We start from the raw sequence: 19,054 nt of genomic DNA on the forward strand, positions 1-19,054 counted from the left end.
AAACTGGGGAGGCTGGGAGCACCCGGCCACCACGCGCGGCCCCTCGCTCCTCCCTGAGCCCCCTCTGCCGGTTCCTTCCCCTTTCCTGGGACAGACTCGGACCCTTCCGCTGGTGTCTTACTCTGCAAAGTGTCGTTCATGCCAAGGAGGGGTGTCTGTTAATCGTTATGGAAAATAGAATGCTTCTCACTCTGCTTTGCGCTGATGGAGCTAACATTCAATGGCCATCGTGATTTGGCAGCAATAAAACTGAAATTGGTGCTGTTCGTGTGAAAATATCTGCGTTCAATGGACATGCAATCTCCTACCTCAGGTTCAAATGGGTGGGCTGAGGTAGGAGACTTCTGTCCATGCCTGCGGTGGTGCGAGAGGATGTTCCCTTTTCCCTTGGCTCCTTAGTGTGTGAACTGCAAGGTGGGGAACTCAGTGACCCCCTCAGCCCGGAGGTGAAGAAGGCAGCACCGCCCCCGGCTTAGAGCAACTCCTCAGCAAGAGCCAAGTGGCCTTTTACCCTCTTCCTCACTCAGCATCTCCTGCAAAGCAGCAGGACTCCAGCACCGAGCCTAGACAGCCAACGGCCACCACACCTCCTCCTCCCCATGGAGTTCTCCCAGGAAATCCCCCCCACGGCCACCCCAGTGCCGGCCGGTTCTGGACACCCAGTTCAGCTGGTGACTTCTTCGCACCGTGCGGGCGGGCTGCCCACGGGCTGTGGCAGGCTCAGAGCTGAGCCCCCCCTGTGCAGAATATCCGTCTCTTTTCTGCCATTTCCATCCCCCCAGCCACTCCTGGCAGCAGTCCCCCGAGAAGGCCGTGCTGCCATGGCTGACTGAGGCTTGAAAGGATGTCCATCTTCTTTTTAGTGGTCAGCAAAAATACTGCAGTGCACTAGCGAGCTCCTGTAGGCATCCTGTATGACTGCCTTTGGGTAGAAAACCCAAACCAGGGAAGACCTCGTGCGCTCCACAGGTCCCTCTCCACCAGCACCACACTGGGCCCAGTGCAAACTGGATGGCGGCACTGGGAATTTTTTGGAGAGCTGTCCAGAGGCACGATGGGGTAGCAAGGGTCAACAGGACTTACCGCGGCACAGGGCAATAATTAATTCCAATGCTCCAGTGTCTCTGCCATGCCCTGTCCTCACCGTCCCCCCCCCAGCATGGCTGACCCTGGCTCAGCTCCCGCAGCACCCAGCGCCCACCTCGGGGACCTGTCGAGGGGCACAGAGCGGCTGGCACGGGGCGAGGGGTGGCGAGGTGCCCTCACCTTCCCGCCGGCGTGCGGCTCTGCGCCAGCTGGCTCGGCCACCACGGCACCCCGCACCTCCAGCACCGGCCGCCGACAACTCCCTGACACATCAAATTCCTCTTCCAGGTTCCCACAGGCTCCCGGCTCCTGCTCCGACGTCCTCACACCGGCCCTGCCGCAGCTGGCAGCGCAGACAGCCCTCGGCACACGCCACGGCCGTGCCACAGCTGGCATGGAGCACACATGTGGCACTGCCAGGCAGGCACAAACACACATGTGGCACTGCCGGGTGGGCACAAACACACGTGTAGCACTGCCAGGCAGGCACAAACACACGTGTGGCACTGCCAGGTGGGCACAAACACACGTGTGGCACTGCCGGGTGGGCACAAACACACGTGTGGCACTGCCAGGCAGGCACAAACACACGTGTGGCACTGCCAGGTGGGCACAAACACACGTGTGGCACTGCTGGGTGGGCAAAAACACATGCGTGGCACTGCTGGGTGGGCATGGAGCACATGTGTGGCACTGATGGACAGACAGGGAGCATGTGTGGCATCAATGGACACGCCAGGAGCACATGTGTGGCACTGATGGACAGACAGGGAGCATGTGTGGCATCAATGCACACACCAGGAGCACACGTGTGGCACTGCTGGGTGGGCACAGAGCACATGTGTGGCACAGACAGACAGATCAGGAGCACCCATGTGGCACCAATGGACAGACCAAGAGCACATGTGCGGCATTGATGGAGAGACTGGGAGCACGCGTGGCATTGATGGACAGACCAGGAGCACATGCGTGGCTCTGCTGGGTGGGCACAGCGCACGCACGGCACCGATGGGCAGACTGAGAGCGTGCGTGGCACCGATGGACAGGGAACATGCGTGGGACTGACGGACAGACCAGGAGCACAGGTGTGGCACTGGTGGACAGGGAGCACACGCGTGGCGTTGATGGACGGACTGGGGGCACATGTGTGGCATTGATGGAGCACGTGTGGCACCCAGGGACAGCCCGGGCGCACACGCGTGTGGCACTGCCGGGTGGGCACAGAGCACACGTGTGGCCCCAATGGACAGGCAGCACACGCGTGGCACCACCAGAAACCCGGCACACGCGTGTGGCTGCGGGGACACACAGAGCCACAGCTGCCGCCTGGGACGGGCGGCTCCAGCTCGCCCCCCCCCCGGGCCGCCGGTGACCGCCCACCCCCAGAGACCCCTCGGGGATGGAGAAGCGGGACCGTGGCCAGAGCCCCCCCCACACACACCCCCCCCCGCAGTGGCGGGGCTCCGTCGCGCCGCGGGACAGCCGCCCCCCCCCCCGCCACCGGGAGGATGCTCTGCCCGGGGAACCGCCGCGGAGAGGCTGACGGGGCGGGGGGGCGGCTGCGGGGGAGAGGAACGAGGCACCGGGGCCGGGGTCCGGCCTTTGTCTCCCGCTCCGGGGCTGGCACGATCGCGGCTGCCCCGGGGCCGGGTGCGGTTCTCCCGCTCCGGCGGGACAACGATCGAGGCGGCGGGGGGGGGGGGGGTGGAGAGGAAGGGGCGATCCCGCCCCCCTCCCCGCTCCGTCCCGTTGCCTTTCAGACCGTTCCGGCGGGACAACCGGACCCCCCCCGCGGCTCCTCCCCGGTTCTGCGGCGGATCGGCAGGTGCCCGCCCCCGCCCCCCCCCCCCCTCCAACCCGCCCCCCCCGCCCCCGGGCCCGTCCCGCCGCACACGTGCGCCCCGCCGGCCCTTTGTCTGGGACCGGCACCTGGACCCGCGACCCCCAAAACCCCCCCAAAATGCATCGGCCGCCCCCCCCCCCCACACACCCCACCCCCTCCCCGCTCCCCGGCCCGCTTCGGGCCGGGCAGCGGGGAGGGGGTGGGGTGTGTGGAGGGGGGGCCGGCCAAGCGCATCCCACCGGCTGCGCTGCGGGGAGCGGGGGGCGACGGGGGGAGATGTTGGGGGGCGGGGGGGGGGCCCGGCGGCAGCGGCGGCTCTAACAGGTGGGATCCCGCTGAGAGGAGGAGGCGGCCGGGGGAGGGCGGAGGAGGCAGGGACGGGCGGGCGGGCGGGCGGAGGGAGGGGGGGGGGGGGGGGGGGCCGAGCCGGAGCCGCCTGTGATCCTGTGACAGGAGCGGCTGCTGCTGCCGCCGCCACCGCCGGTGCCTCCCTCCGCCCGGTTCGCTGTCCGAGCCCCGGCACCCCCCACCCCCCCCCAACCCCTCAACCCCCATCCTCCTCCTGCCGCGGCCACACACAACCCCCCCCCCCCCCCCTACCCCTCACCCCTCCCTCCCCGTCTACCCCCTCCCCGCTCCATCCCGCCTCGACGGCCCGTCCCGGGCCGCCCCCTCCGGGACAGGGCGCCGGGGCCGGGCGCCGCCGCCGCCGCCTCCTCTTCCTCCGCCGCTTCTGCCGCCGCCGCCGCCGCCGACCGGGCGATGCCGAAGCCGCCGTTGCTGCTGCGGGGGAGCCGCCCCGGGGACAGCGAGCTGGGGCGGCAGTTCCGGGACTGGTGCCTGCGCACCTACGGGGATTCGGCCAAAACCAAGACGGTGACCCGGAGCAAGTACCAGCGCATCGCCGAGGTGCTGCAGGGGGGATCCGGCTCCGGCGGCGGCTCCGGCGGGGGGGAGAAAGGCAAGTTCCAGTTCTGGGTCCGGTCCAAGGGCTTCCGCCTGGGAAACGGCACCAGGGAGGCGACGAAGATGGGTCAAGTGGTGGTTTATGTGCCGGTGAAAACGGGAACGGTTAGTGCGCTCCGTGCCCCGGGGGCTCTGTGTCTGTCTGTCTTGCCTGCCTGTCCGTGTCTGTCTGTCCTCCCCGGGGGGGGGGGTGGGGGGGTGGGAGGTGGGGGGGGCGGTGGGGGGGGTTGGGAGCCGTTGCCCGGGGCGGGGGCGGGCACCCCCCCGGGGCCCTCCTGTCCCCCGCCACCGCCGCGCCGGCCCTGTCCCGTCAGCACCGGGCGGCCCAGCCCCGCCGCGCCGCCGGCCGCCGGGAGCGCGCATGCCCCATGCGGGGCGCGACGCGGGGCCCGGCCGCTCCCGCAGCCCCCGCCGCTTCCCGGGGCACCCGCCGCGCCCCCGCCGCCCCGACCCGCCCGGGATGCGGATGGGGAGAGGCGCCCGCCCGGAGCCTCGCACCTTCCGCTGACCCCCCCCCCCGCCCCACCTCCCCTCGCCCCCGTCCCATCCGGTGCGTCCCCAAGGAGGGGGGGGGGGAGCGGCGGTGCCCCCCGCCGCCGCCGTGCACCTGCCCCCGCGGGGGGGGTGGTGGGGTGGGCCGCGCCGCCGCCCGGTGCGGGCCCCCCCCCACTCCCCCCCCCCCGCCCCGTCCGATCACGTTCGCCCGGCATTTCCCATCCGCCCCACGGCCGGGGACAGGGCTGCAGTCAAGGGCAGAGAGCGGCGGGGAGGGGGCGCCGGCACCCCCCGCCACCCGCCCCCCCCTCCGCCTCTCCTCCCCCCTCCCCTCCGCCGCGCCCTGCCCGCCGCACCGAGCGGAGCGGAGCCCGGCCCCGGCGTCCCGCGGTGCTGCCCGCCCCGGCGCGGCCGCTGCAGCCGGTGCCCCGGGGGAAGGGGGGGGTGCGGGCAGCGGCAGAGCCCGGATTAGGGCAGCTCCCCCCCTCCTCGCTCCCCGCGGGCCGCCGTCCCGGGAAACTCCCCCGCCGGAGCCTCATTGTTCGGCGCCCCGCCGGGCCGGCGGCGCGGGGCGCACCGGCCGCCTCCCTCCCTCCCTCCCTCCCTCCCTGCCTGCTGCCTGCCTGCTGCCTGCTGCCTGCCTGCTGCCTGCCTGCCTGCCTCCCCGCCCCGCCGCCGCCCGGGGCTGCCCCGCCGCCCCATTGTTCCCGTCCCGAGCGCGCCCCGCTCCCCGGCGCGCAGGGAAACGCGCAACTTTCGCGGCCCTGCGCGCAGGGCTGCGCCGGGCGCTGCCCCGGCCCCGCTGCCCCGGGAGGACGGGGGGCTGGGGGGGGAGGGGGGGGGGGGGGCCGGCCCGTTGCCCCGCCGGGGACCGCTCCGGGCCGGCGGGCACAGAAGGGCTCCGGGAGGGATTTGGGTTTTTTTTTTTTTTTTTCCTCGCCCCCCCCCCCCCCCCCCCGTTCCTCCCCTCCTCTCCCCGCTGCTGCTGCTGCTGCTGCCGCTGCTCTAAAGGGTGCAGTGTTTTCTGTGCACACACAGACTCCAGCATTGATGTGGCTGGAGGATGCTTCCATTGAGGGCAGCCCATCTGTGGCAAATGCTTCTAAACGCACTATTTACCTCCCATCTGGTCTGCCTTATTATTGGGGGGAGGGGGAAGGGTCATTATTTCTCCCTTTCCCTTCGTGGTGCTCAGAGGCGCCTTTCTTTCTCCCCTTGCGGCCCCCCTCCCCCATGCCATGCCCCAAAAAAATTCTTTGCAATTTTTTTTTCTTTTTTGAGACCTCTTCGCAGCCCTCCTCTCCCGCTCCCCCGCCGCCCCCCAAGAGCCCCTGCCGAGGGCGGATTAGGAGCGGTCCCCCCGTCCGCAGACACAGCGCTCCCCCCGGGTCCTCTCCGGCTCGCCGGCGACTCTATCCCACATCTTCCAAATGCTGCAGAGTCATGGTACCCCAGAGAGGCCGAGCCAGACTCCCTCGACCCTGCTGCTCGCTAGACGCCCCCTCCCCTTTGTCCGGGAGGGAGTCCCCAGGGTCAGTGGCTCGGCGAGGCCGGCGCAAGCCCGCGTATTCCCAAAGGGCTTCTGCACAGATGAAGTTTCAGCCCGGAGCGTGTCTAGGCCCCCGCATCTCCCGTGGCAGAGTCCCCACAGGCTACGGATAGGAGATAACACCCCGGCTCCCCTAAACCCACAAACAAAAACGCAGGCATGTCCTCGGGGGACGGATGAATTTTCCAAGGGGCACTAGCGCTTATTTCCCAGCGCCCGGGGCTGGGGGGGCCTTTACAGAGCCCCTGGCTGTAGGGAAGACCAGTCATCGCGCTCCCCAAACGCCGCCGGCGCGGGGGCTGCGGGAGTTGTCGTCTCCTGGCCCCTCTGTCCCAGCCCTGCTCAGCGCCCCCGTGCCCCCCTCTGCCGGGAATCCCGTGCACCGTTTCAGACGGATGCAGTTGCTGCCTTTTGGGTTTGCCTGGAGCAGCTCTCGAATTTAGAGATAACTTGACAGGGATTTTCTGCAGCTCCTGATAATTCAGTGCTGTCCTCGTCCTCGGTGGTTTAGGCTGGGTTCGTGGGTGTATTTCATTTCTCTCACGCGTGCCGTCAAATAATTCACAAAGCCGATACGAGCCTTTTGCTCGACGGTAAAGCGTGTATTCTGGTTTAATGCCTGTTCAGCTGCTTTTCCCAAATACTTCTGGAGCGGCGTTTCGGTTGCTTTCTCCTGGCTGTGCTCCTCAGCAACCTGATACGGCTCGTCCTGTCCGCTCGTCCTTCGCGCAGCACATCTGCCGGGGAAGCAGCGTGCTCGGGACCGTCCCACGGCTGAAGAGACGGGCAAAAACACCCCCAGCCCGGGTGCGGCGGAGGGGGAGGCGGGGGGGTGCGCGCCGCTCTCTGCTGTATCTGCAGGTCGCTACAGGAAATCCGAGGTACCGGGAGTGAAAGCTAGAAGAGAGGTGGTAGAGAGCGCGTAGAGGGCAGCAGTGGGGATAAGATCTTTCCTTCCCCTGACAGGGCTGGGGCCACTCCTCCTCTGGGGAAAAAAAAAAAAAAAAAAAGATAATCCCAAACCCCCAAAATAATAACCCCCCAGCAGCAGCCCGGTTGAGCTGTTCCTTTCGGCTTGCGCATCCTGAGCTGGTTTGTGTATTTTCTGTGCATCTGTAGCGAAAACATAATTAACATGTGGTTATTATTTTCTCTCCCGAGCAACTTTCCCTTGCCCTCCTCCAGGCCTCTCATCAGAACAGGCCTAATCAGATTTGGGTGGCTTGAGAGCTGGGACTGTGCGCTGAGAAGGGGGCATCTGCCTTAGGTGGTGGTCAGAGCAGATGGTGGTCTTCTCAAAGAATGCACTGGGAATAGGAACAGCAGTGCGGACGGATGTCTGGCACGGAGACTGTTCAGATTTCGTTTTCCCAGATGAACGTCCCAAGGATGCTGGACATTTAACACATACAATTAAAAAAACCCGACGCAGATAAACACGTGAGGGTTAGCAGCGGAGGACACTGTTGTCTGACAGCCCTCTTCACCTACGGGCTGGATGCCGCATCCTTTAGGTCAGGGAGTTGGGAAAAAACGTGTTTAGGCTGTACTGAGGAGGAGGAGGAGGGTATCTTTGTGTGCTACTGCAGCGCAGACAATGGATACAGCCCAAAGTGCCCAGATCTGCCCTTCCTTCCCCTGGCTAACGCGCGCTCAGGTGTAAAACACCTTGTTCTCCCCGGACCAGACTGAGCCCCGGTGCTGGATGCGCAGAGCGCTCCCGTCTCCCCGGATTTGCTCAGAACTGTGGGAGAATTTGTTCGTGACAAGGTGCTAAGATGCGGTTCATTATGGTCTTGTGTCCCTCTTGTCCTAAGCATTTAGCATCATTTAGACAGTCGTTCTCATAGAAATGTAGGCTGAGATGGAGACACAGCGCCGGGAAACGGACAGCGCTTCGGTGACAACCGGGCAGCGCTCGGTGACAACCGGCGATGCAGATGGCTTCGGCTGTAGCAGCAGGGTGTGCAGGGGGGGGCGGGGGTAGCCTCAGACTTTGGTTCGGGCATTAGCTGCAGGAGGGGGTAGGCACGCTCCCTAAATCAATGCTGTACGTCGCCATGCGCGGCGGGAGCGCGTGGCAGCTCCGCAGCGGTGCCCAGGCTCCCGGGACAGACCCGTCCTGGCAGCCCGTGGTGTGGGCTGGAGCTCTGCGGCAGGAGGCCGGGGAAGCCGGGCATCAGTCCAGCCCTTCGGGGACCACGCAGAGCCTTGGGGATTGGGTGGGCTCTGCCGCACTGCCCACCTTGGAGTTTGCTTTTCTGCTCAGTCCCTGACCCCGCGGAGCCGACGCGAGGTTCTGGGGTTCTTGTAGGCGTTACTAAAAGGCTGAGGACACCCGTGCGGGTGGGTCGCTGTTGTTGTACGAGTACAGTTCACCTGTGCTGGCTCCCCTGGAGCCAGATGTTCAAAATTATTTCACAATTGTGCCTGGTGAAGCTCACCCGAGGAAAGGTGCTATAGCGGGGGAGAGCTCTAAAGAGAATTGATGAGACCAAAAAGCAAAATGGATGGAGGCCTTTCACTGACAGCAGGAAGAGCATCACATGGGACACCAGATAAATCTCACGGTCCAGCCTACCTCTAAACAGGGTTTAGCTCCAGAGACAGGGAGCGTTGTGATGTGAAAGCTGCGGTGCCAGGCCTTGGGACAGCACAGCACAGTGGCAGAACGCCTGAGCTGAGAAGCCGGGCATGTCGGAAAGATGCTGCTCCAACTGCTAATAGAGGCCACATTTTTCCTGGTACAAGTACCCTTCAATGGCCATATTCAGTGCCCCAAAAAGCTGCACATCTATAACCTCTAAGAATGTTAGTCAACAGAAGGTTTTCACTATGTGAATAACCACTTAGACTTTCTGTGGACTTCAAGTGATAAAAAAAAAATAAATCAAGACCATTCAGAAGAGCCTTAGACAAGGCAAATGGGCCTGAGGGTATTATCTGAGAAATTGTCTATTACTTGTATAGCACAAGCCTTACTTAGAGCATACAGAGCCTTCACCTGCTGTGAAATAGCCTACCCCGGGCAGGCGGGGCAGCGCTGGCTTCTCCAAGGAGCTGGGCCGATGGCAGGTTTACGTTTAAATGTGCACTTAGGTCCCATCCAACCCAGTCTAGAGAAAATCTCCTACGTCAACATCCTTTCCAGACTCAGCTCCAAGTTTGCACAACATCAGTCGCAGTTTTTACTTCTGAAGCTGCTCGTGGCAAGAGTCACAGCAGTGATACCCAGTCCTCTGGGCCTGAGAGCTGGCTTAAGCTCACCAGGCAGCAGCAAAAGCCTCCAGTACCTTTGCAAGGTGAATTTAAAGAGCTCTGACAATCTGCAGTTACGCAGACTGGCAGGATGAAGTTCCTCACAGAGCCGGGAGCAGAGGATTTGGCAGCAGAGCCTGTTTCCAGCTCCTGCCCACTCCCACCCCTCCGGGACAGCCTGCTGAAGCTGCTTCTAGGGATAAGGGGGGAAAACAGCATCTAATTCAGTCCCTGCTTTTTTTCTGCCAAGACTCCCAGCCTGATCATAAGGCAGCCCCGGCGTGGTTGTTAGTACTGCGGTACGGCACACGTGGCGCAGCTCCAGCGGGAGATACCACCGTCCCCAGACAGCCTCAGCCTCGGGGACTGGCTTTGGCCACCGGCACTCATGAGACCTGGGTGCGCATCACCAAAGGTCCCGCACCCCACCGCTCCTCCCGGCCCCAGTCCCCTGGTGCGTGTCTGACTGAACAGTGTCTGGGAGAATAATCTCTTCTACCATCTACACTGTGCATCCTGCGTGATTCCAGAAACATCAACGGCATTGCTGATCCGAGAGGAACAGCATTTTTTGGATAACTTTCATCCAAACGTTATCTCCCTCACCCCGCTATCGCTTTCAGATTTGTGGTTCTTGGTGGGTATTGCTCCGAAGAAGGTAAGAAAGCAAATAAACAAAGCACAGCTCTGCAAGGCCTTGTTAAATGAAGCTAAATTGGAAAGAAACGCAGGTCTGATGAGGTGCCGTTCCGACTCTTCAGGTTACGCCCCACCTTGGCAAAGGAAGAGGGGTCCAAGCCCTCGGGGCCCCGAATTACTGAGAAGCTGTCAGGGCGATGGGTCGGCTCTTCTCCGCTCTCCTCGCGGGCCGTGGCTCAGAGGGGCTTGCTCTGACCACAGGCAGGCCAGGGAATTCGGCCGCTGACCGAGGACGGCAGCGGAGCCCCAGAGAGGTGGCCACGCTCCTTTCAGAGAGAACTTTCTCAAGAGTCTCTTTGTCCAAACCGTTCTCAGCAATAATCTCCTGCTAATATAGTTTCAGTTTTGGTCTTCTTGTTACGTTAGGCCTGATAGGAGCAGTCTATGAACTTAACGCTGTGGAAAAACAAATGGCAGGGAAGCCACAGAGGCGTGGAGGAGCATCGATGGGGTGTCCGTTCACCCAGCCCGTGTGGATGCTCTGGCTTCACAAAACCTTGTCTGCATTGCCATGACAGAGGAGTGCAGATTCATATCCCTTTCTTTAGTGCAAATTAGCAATTACCTTCCCCTGATCTCATATTAGCTGTGCCTACCTCTAAAGAATTGCATCAGGATGGGCCAAAGCCACCACTGAGTTTCGGCGTCTGGTTTAATTAGCTGATTGTAGCGAGGGCAGGTACCTGTTGGCCAAAATCATTGTCTTTGTTGGAATGGTGCTGACTTCCACTTTTATGGCTGGTGCCAAAGAGTAGCAGTTTACTGGAGGAGAAATGGCTGCAGACTGTATGTGCGTGTGTACGGGAGCAGAGAGGGAGAGCAGAGGTTTGGCGTAACGGTTTCTTTCCTGCGTGTCTGCAATTAAGGCAGTGGCCACTGGAAGCTGAGCGGGGGCCGGTTGTGTCTCACCAGCGAGGTGCAGGGTCCTTCATGGAACGTCAGTTGGGAAACCGAGGGGCTGTGAGAATGGTTCCTCTCTGTCCTCGCTCTGCTTCTGCTCTGCGGCCCAGAAGGACGCGTTTCCCTTCCGACACACGGGCAGAGGCGGTGCCGGCGGCTCAGGTGGACCCAAGAGGGAGGGGGGTGTCCTGGGGAAGTCGGGGTAACTCGGTCTCTGTGGCTCAGAGTTTGGGCTTTCCGCTTGCCAGATACGGTGATGGGTCTGTGTCACGGGAGTCTCTGGGCTAAAAATAAATTCGGACTCATCAGGCACCCCCTGGAAAAAAGGAGGATAAAGTTTGGGGCTCCTGACTTGGCCTGCATTTGAAGGAGGGATCTCAAAGCAAACCCTGAGTCATCCACTCATCCACGCTGCCGAGACACCCAAAACCTTCTGGCTTGCGGTGCTGCAAGTACCGTCCGTGCTGGCGCCCAGTAACCGACGGGGCGTCCCAGTTTGCAGTCTCATGGCACTGGGACAAGCAGCCAGCCCAGGGCAGCTGGTCCCTTGGGGACGCTTTTGGGTTTGTCGTCCCCATCATCAGCCTGGATGTCAGTCGCGCGGCTCCCGGCGCCAGGGCCAGGCGGCTGTGCCGGGCCGGGGGCAGGCCTGCCCGCTCCCGCTCACCTGTGTTGGGCGTTTTGATCCAGCAGAAAGCCCTTGAGCTGGTGACAAAGGTCTGGATGTGGGCTGGAAAGTACAGTCCTGTCTCTTAGCAACTGGTTCCTACCTCTGAGCTCTCGGAGCCGTGTGTGGGACAGAGAGCATCAGTCACGCTCCCGCTGCAGCAGCAGCAACGCGCCGAGGAGGGGATGGGGGATCAGGCCGGCTCCAGCCACCGCCAAGACGCTTAAAGAAGCTCAGGCATTTCTAACACAAGCAGTCATCTGTGAGTCCTAATCAAAGCTTCGGTTTAATTGCTTTCCTCGTGCCCGTCTCTGCACGGGGAACGCCGCGCGGATTGGCTGGCTGCGGCGGCTGCCTGCCAGCTACCTCGAGAGGCTGCTCTGCACTGCCCCGGCTTTTTTGGTCACAGGGGTGGGGACCAGGGGAGGGAGGAGGAAGAGGGAGGACACAGCCCGTGTATTTCTAGAAAAATTAGATGTCATAGGGTCCTTCCCCGAACTCCTCTGCACCGCACTTGGGAATCCCCGTCCCTTTTACAGACATTTGCATCACTATTTTCTCTCTCCGTGCTCGGTTCTGCTGTTTCACCCTCGTGTTTCCTCCTCCTAACCAAAAGCAACTCCTCTCTGGTGAGCGTTTCTCAGAGGCTCCCTTGCCAAACACTGTTTCATAAACATTTTCATGAATCCTCTGCTTTGTCCTCCTAATTAACCATCCAATTGGCCCCCAATGGAGCCTTCACCTCTCCTGTGAAGATCCTGCTTGCACAGATTATAACCTGTCAGCTGCCAATTTATTCCTCACACAGAGGGCAGGTTTTATTAATTGTCTAGCTTCCCTGCCCCATTTGGTTTGCCCTCCCTTTCTTCTGCTCCCAGTAGCATCCCTGTTCGGAGACACAGACTCACAGAAAACCGGGGGGACCCAGATGTGAGGCAGCTCCATATGACCCACGTGTCCAGCCTGCGGAGATGTGGCAGTTAGACCAGATGTGACGGGACGTTGCTGGCCCGTGTCAGACCTGGGAGAGGCATCTCTGTGGATGGATCACCATGACAGAGCGTTAAACAACATGCTTGACTTCTGCTCCCCTTACGTGTAGTCTTAGTCAGGAGCTCAAAGAAATCCACTTGGTGGTCCCAGGTTAATGGGGAATCCTTCCCGGGCGTTATTTACCAGTCAGAGCTCGGCTTTCGGAAGAGTTGGGGTCCACCTAGTGTGGTTACTGGGGAAACAAGCCAGAAGACAGAGCAGGTTTACCTGAATGTAGGGAGAGACCCAAGAGATTTCCATCAGCGTCTCTCCCCTGTGCCCCCCGGTCCCTGTATAGGACCCCCCACCCTTGCAGCACCGCGCGCACAGCCCAGAATAAACACAAGCGCCTGCTCTCACCGAGGGTAGCTGCCGTGTGTGTTGCTGGGTTCCTCTGTTGGGAGAGGGGGTGATGGAGTCCCATGTGACCGTCACGGTTCGGCACCGCCCGCATTTAAGGCGCAGTGTTCTTGAACCCAGCGTGCACTCACAGGGAGCAGCGACGGGCTGGTGCTGGGGTGTAAAGTGGGAAACCGGCATTTCCAGGCTCCGGCGTCGGGGTCGGGCTGGGCTGAAGCCACAGTGGCCTGGCACGGTTGGAGTCCTGCAGCACCCTTACCTGGCGAGGAGGCTGGGCGTTGGGAGGGGAGGGCGTGCGGGCGCCTGAGCCCCCTCGGACGGCTCCTGAGCTGTCAGCGTGTTCCTGAAGGCCCGTCGTGCTGATCCTATGGGAGCCTCCGACTGCGGCCCACGTCCTCTGAACGGCCAGGGCCGGGGAGCTGGCGCCGGGATGCCATGCAGCCTGGGCTCAGCCTCTCAGCCCGGCCTGACCTCGATTCACCGTCATATCATTTGTAACTTATTTTACATAATTTTACTTGCCACTGATGAGCTGAACTGCTGCTGCTGCTGCTCTGTGCCTCCTCCTCCTTAGTTTCATTTTGACATCACCGCGTCCTCGCTATGATGCTGCCGCCCAGCTGCCCTAACACTGCTGGGACTGTTCCCAGGAAGAGAGGGGTCACCTTGCTGTGACAGGTAACCTCGTCACTTGTTACAGCACCTTGTCCCCCTCCAACTTGGAAGATTTTGCTTTGGTGGTGATCTTTTTTAGATTAGTGCCTCGGCGCTGTGGAGATTGCTCACAGCGATAAGTTACTTCAAGGAAGAGCCAGCTCTAAACGTGTTCTGGGTTTGTGTTACAGCTAGATATTTTCAATATTTTTTAGACTTCTAGTTTTAGATTGCTTTCAGGATGCTATGGAATATAAACGCTTTTCTAATTATAAATGCAGTTTACCATTTTTCCCCCCTTTTTTCCACCCTGGTAGCATGGCTCCCAAAATCACTTAAGATCCAAATGACATTAAGAAATTGCTACCCATCCTGGAAGATTTATTAAAAAAAACCCCAAACTCACATTTTAACTCTGCCTATTTCAGAATAGTAAGATATACCACAACGTTATAGTCATCCCCAAATAAGAATGTCCCCGTTAGCGAGCCACGGCGTGACCCTTCTCCCGCACGGGTGAGGGCACGCTGCAGGGCCCGGCAGTGCAGTGGTCCCCAGTCGACGGGAAGAGTGTGGCCCCGGGAGAGTGATTTCCCGGGCAGGTCAGGCAGGTGCTCTGCAGCCTTTCTCACCAAACCCAAGAGAAACGGTGCTCCAGCAGCACCTTAGGCTGCTCCACGGCGCCCGGTGTTTGTTACCTTTGGCACAGACCTGCTCGCCTGCTGTAGCCCTGCCCGCAGCGGCACGGTGCAGGCAGGGCCGTGCCCGCTCCCCACTGGTCCCGGGCGGGCGGGCGCGGGCTCACGTTTGTTGGGGCGATAAGCTGGGCTTACTGCTGCGTGTTGGGTTTAGCTGCGCCTCTGGCTTCCCCGCTCTGCTCTCCTGCGCGGTGCGAACTGTCCTCAAGCCTCTGAGCTGGCATCTGAGCAAGGCTGGCTGCCCGCCGGGCTTCTCCTGCCACCTCCGGGCAGGCCCAGGATGGGGGGCAGCCCCGCTCCCCAGGGGGGCAGCCACCCACCCTCCCCCGGCACCCGCCGGCACGGCGCCCGCAGCCGAGCCCGCAGCCCACCTTGGGCCCTCTCCGCAGCCGGAGGCAGGGCTGCCATTGCCAGGCTCGCCCCTCCCAGGCCGCCGTGTTTTCATTCCCAGGCCTGGGAGCCGGCAGAGAAATAAGCCAAGGTCAGAGCAAAGGCCTGGACCCATCTCCATGGCTCAGCTGCGGCTGCTGAAAGAGCAGCTCGCTCGTAAGAGGCTCCCGTCCCCCGATGAAAGACGTACACCTCAGCTTTGTTTGCCGTCTAAAAATCACGCGCCTGGCTCCCCCTTACAAGGAAGTATTTACTTTGCAAAAAAAAGAGAAGTATTGTGTACAGTTCTGGGTAGAGAAACAATGCGAAATGCACCCAGCGCAGGCTGGTGGCCGGGGCCTCGGGCACGCCGGTCCGCCAGCTCCTGGCCCGGGTCAACGCATAGCTTTGGGCAAATGACTTGTTCTTTGTGGCTGGGTTTCCCCCGGAGAAATGCACTCCCCGGGCGGGAGCCACGCTCAGCTCAGCCGCAGAGCCGGCGCTGGTTTTACTGCAGTAAGTAGGGCTGTAGCTGTAAGTGCAGGATGGGGCTTCAGGTTTGCTTGGTGGTTCGTGCAAAGCGACACAGAAATGCTTAGCGCAGAGAAACATCATCAACATTTTAGCAAGCGCTTCTCCCTCATTTTTCAACCAGAAATGATCAGAAAAATTTCCCAGCAAAATATTTCCAGGAGAAAAAAGAGCAAAACCTGTAAGTGAAAGCATTTCCCATATTCTTCTGATGGGTTCTTTTTATTATGAGCGATCCAGCTGATATTGTTCTCAGCATTTCCCCAGTGCCTATTTCTAAGGCACGCACTGTGCCCGTGGCATGAGGGACAAGAGGAAGAGGGAAGTTCGAGGAATCTAGCTCCTCTTTCTCCTCGCAGCATTAGCAGAGGGAGCCTGCTGTGGTTTAACATATCCCCCGCAAAAGCTGCTTTCATCCTACACCTAAATACCATGAGGAGTGAACTTCCTAAAGCCCTGGAGAAGTCTAAATATAGAAGCCAATCAAGGGCTGACTTCCCAGAGATGAGAAGTACCAAGAACAGTTTCTTGATCAAAAGTTGTAAGAGTCCATATTGAAATAAAACGTCTGTTTCGGTGCTGAAGCCTGTGCAGAAGGAGTAATTGCAGAGGTGGGCTGTGCTCAGCGCGCTCGCCGCTCCGTCTGCCGGTGGTACCCCGGCGCCAGAGGCAGCGGGGAGGCGGTGGGCTGCCGGGGAGATGGACTCGAGGTACCATCTCTGAAGCACCTGACGGGGACGTCTCTGATGGCACTGCAGGATTTCATCCTTTGCTGCATGTCGCAGTTTCTGTCCAACCGCTTTTTCCTGTGCACGTCCGCTCCCCGTTACAGCTGGTAATTTCTTTCAGAAGAACAAAAATTTCCTTAGAACAAAACACAACGTGTAGGAAGTTAAAAAGGCACCTTAAAGAGAAAAGAGCAGCTCAGATCGAACACAAACCCAAGTTTGCTAATCTCAAAACAGGTACGTGACAGCAGCTTTGCATGTGCAGCAGAGGGACCCACCAAGGGTTTACAGTCAGGGCGAGGGATGGCTGATCGCCGCAGAGAGAGCGGGGCTGGGGAACCCCAGCTGGGCTGGGGAACCCACGGTCACGCCATGGGGCCGGGGAACCCCGATCCTGACGCAGCTGGGGGCCAGCGGCCGTGCCCCGCTGCTGGCGATGGGCAGCAGGAACACAGGCAGAGCGAACGACGCTGCCTCTACGTTGAGGGGCAGCTCGATACAGCGGGCCCCCACGTCCCTTCGGGTGTCCTGAGGATGAGGGTGCCAGCAGCCCTTCCAGACTGGGTGGGAAATTCGAGTTTAAGGCGCCCAGAGACCCTGCACTGGGGTGGGGGGAGATGCTGTGGTTGGGTGATACGTGTGGGCAGTGCGAGAAGAGGCGCGGGCAGAGGGTCTGCTCCCCGGGCAGAGAGCAGAGCGCAGCCATTATCAGGCAGGGCTCTGCCGGCAGGAAGCGGCTTTTGACTCACAGGAAGCTGAATTCGGCTGGTATCAGCCCTCGCGCCAAGGCCGGGGCAGCGTTTTATCTGCTGCTGAAGGCAGCATATGGGGAACCAGTCGGTGCTCCCTCCCATCCCGTTCCTGCTCCAGCACCCCGTTCCCGACACCCTCCAGCGTGCCCCCCTCCAAAAAGGGATGCTTCCCCATGGAGTGGCGAAGCGGGGGCAGCGCCCCACGCCCCAGGGCTGCTGCCAGCCCCTCCGGAGGAGGCAGAGCTCGCCCCTGCCCGCCGGTGCTGGTGCTGAGCCAGGACCCCCCAGACCGTGGAGCCCAGGCTGGGCAGGGTCCCCCAGCAGTGCCCCCACCCCAGTGGCTCTGAAGAGGAGCTGGGAGGACTCAGGCGGGGGAGAGCTGGCTCCCTGGCTGGCAGATTGGCCGAAATCCTCCCAAATGGCGAGTCCGAGGTGGGGAAGGGCTGGCAGGGAACAGGGAGCCCTTTGCGCGGCGCCCGCTGTTCATCCCTTGGCCTCTCCGCCGAGCTGCCCCGGGCTGGGAGTCTGGTTTCGCCCGGGGCCGTGGCAGCTCCCCGGGGCTCGGGGTGGAGGTCACCGCGGGGCAGCGCCGAGGGGATCGGGTGGCAGCTGCCGGCCTCCGACCTGCTGCCCCCGCGCAAAACAAAAACCCCCGTTTGCTGGTCAGGGCCGCGGCTCCGCTGTCAGGCCCTCCCGCCATGGCGGTTTTCCCGCACAGGCCGGGCAGCCGGGGAACGGCAGCGGGGCCTGCGGAGCCCCGGCCGGGGGAGCCGGCGCTGAGGGGAGGCCGCGGCCGTGCGGGGAGGCGGCTGTGCGGCCGGGTGGGTGTGGGGGAGCCATGGCAGCGCTGCCGGGGGGGCGCGGAGAGCGGCAGGCAGCGGGCAGGGTGGCTGGGGCCCGCCCCGGGGCTCGGCGGGCGGCCGGACCCCGGTGCCCGCGGCCAAGGGCCGGGTGTGTCGGGGCCCTGCCCGCAGCCTGAGGGCCCGGCCCTGGCGCGGGGCGGGGGGAGGGGGGGCCCTGCCCGGAGCCGCTCGGTGCCGGTCGGGCGTGAGGAGGCGGCGGCGGGCCCGGCCCGGCCCGGCCCGGGGGGAGCGGATTACCGCCGGCAGCGCGCGGCCCCGCCGGTTGCCATGGTTACCCCGCTACCTGCCGCCGGGCCTCAGCCCGGGCCGGGCCGCCCGCCCCTCCCCGCCCGCCTCGCCGCCCTCCCCGCCGCCGCGGCAGATGTCCCCGCCGGCCGCGCCCCGCTCCGTCCCCTCCGGCCGAGCCGGGCCGCCCCCGCGCTGAGGGCCGGGGGGGGAAGGCGGAGGGCCCGGCCCCGGGCAGCGGCGGGCAGGGCGGTGCGGGCAGGCCGCGGGGGTCGGGCGGGAGGGCGGGCAGGGCGAGGGCGGCTGCCGAGAACAAAGATGCCGGGGCAGGGCGAGCGCTTGCCAGCGCCATGGCCGGTCCCCAGGCGTGTGGCAGCGCTGCCCGGGACATCTTCCCCGCCTTGAAATGGCGGTCGCCTCCCCGTTGCTCTTTGCCGGTCGCTGGCGGCGGGGCCGTGAGGCCACCCCGGCCCAAAGCAGCCGGTCCCCGGCGCGGCGCCGGGCTATAGATAGAGCCCGGTGGGCCGAGAGCGGGAGGCGGTTGGGGTGAGCGGGAAGTGGGGGAGCCGAGGGCGGCCAAGGTCGTCGAGCTGGAGCAGGGGCCGCGGAGGAGGTGCGGGAGGGACGGAGGCGCCAGGCTGGAGGCTGTGGAGGGCGGCGGGACGAGGGGCTGCCGGGGCCGAGGAGGAGGCGGCGAGCGAAGAAATGTGGGGCTGGAGGAGATGGGGAAAACAAAGGGCACTGGGGAGGAAAGAGACCTGCTGGGAGGCCTGGAGGCGAGAGGGGAGAGAGCGGTGGTGAGGGCTGGGAAGGTGGGGAGGAGGCGGGAGAAAGGGGGGTGAGACCTGTGGGGTACGTGGGGACAGAAAGGGAGGAGAGACTGGGAACGGGGAGAGATAAACTGGTGCTGGGCAAATGTAGGGAAAAGGAGGATTCCTGTGAGGTGGCAAAGGGACTTCCTCTCCTCGGCACCTGAGATGCCGCCCTGCTTCCAGGCGCTTCTGTCAAGGCTGAGCTTTGCTGCTGAAATCTGCTCATTTTGAGGGCAGGTGACTTCTGATAAAGCCCCAACAGCAGGAAGAGGTAAAAGCATCCCTTATTTCCATCCTTCTTCCCAAGTGATTTGTATTGCTGTTTAAACCAAAGGGTTTTTAAGCCGTTCTGAGATATTATGGGCTCTGACTCATGCCTTGAATTCTCGTGAGCAATACTGGGTGTGCGAGGAGGAACCGGAGGGGCGTGGGCCCCTCTGAGAGGTAGACTAGAGCGCGTGTGTCCTCTTAAATCCTAGGTCAACCTTTGGTGATATCGCCAGAGATAAACCTCTGGAATTCTAGAAGCACTGACTTGATACAGCTTCTTATATCCAGTGGCTTTGA

The 19,054-nt window shown here is 62.3% G+C and overlaps 1 protein-coding gene across 2 annotated transcripts in view; it reads left to right on the top strand.

The window, feature by feature from the left end:
* The first annotated feature begins 3,636 nt into the window (after positions 1 to 3,636).
* The window catches only part of NOL4L (nucleolar protein 4 like), a 64,036-nt gene continuing 48,618 nt past the window's right edge, over positions 3,637 to 19,054 (top strand). The window contains exon 1 of one of the 2 annotated variants that reach the window (XM_074888565.1): positions 3,637 to 4,000. In XM_074888565.1, coding sequence (XP_074744666.1) covers positions 3,692 to 4,000 — 309 coding nt within the window. In that variant the 5' untranslated portion in view covers positions 3,637 to 3,691. Of the gene's footprint in view, positions 4,001 to 18,613; positions 18,759 to 19,054 lie in introns of those variants that run through there. The other variant, XM_074888566.1, reaches the window with a different exon arrangement.

This window comes from Strix uralensis, chromosome 18 (genome assembly GCF_047716275.1).
Source record: "Strix uralensis isolate ZFMK-TIS-50842 chromosome 18, bStrUra1, whole genome shotgun sequence".
NCBI lineage: Eukaryota > Metazoa > Chordata > Aves > Strigiformes > Strigidae > Strix > Strix uralensis.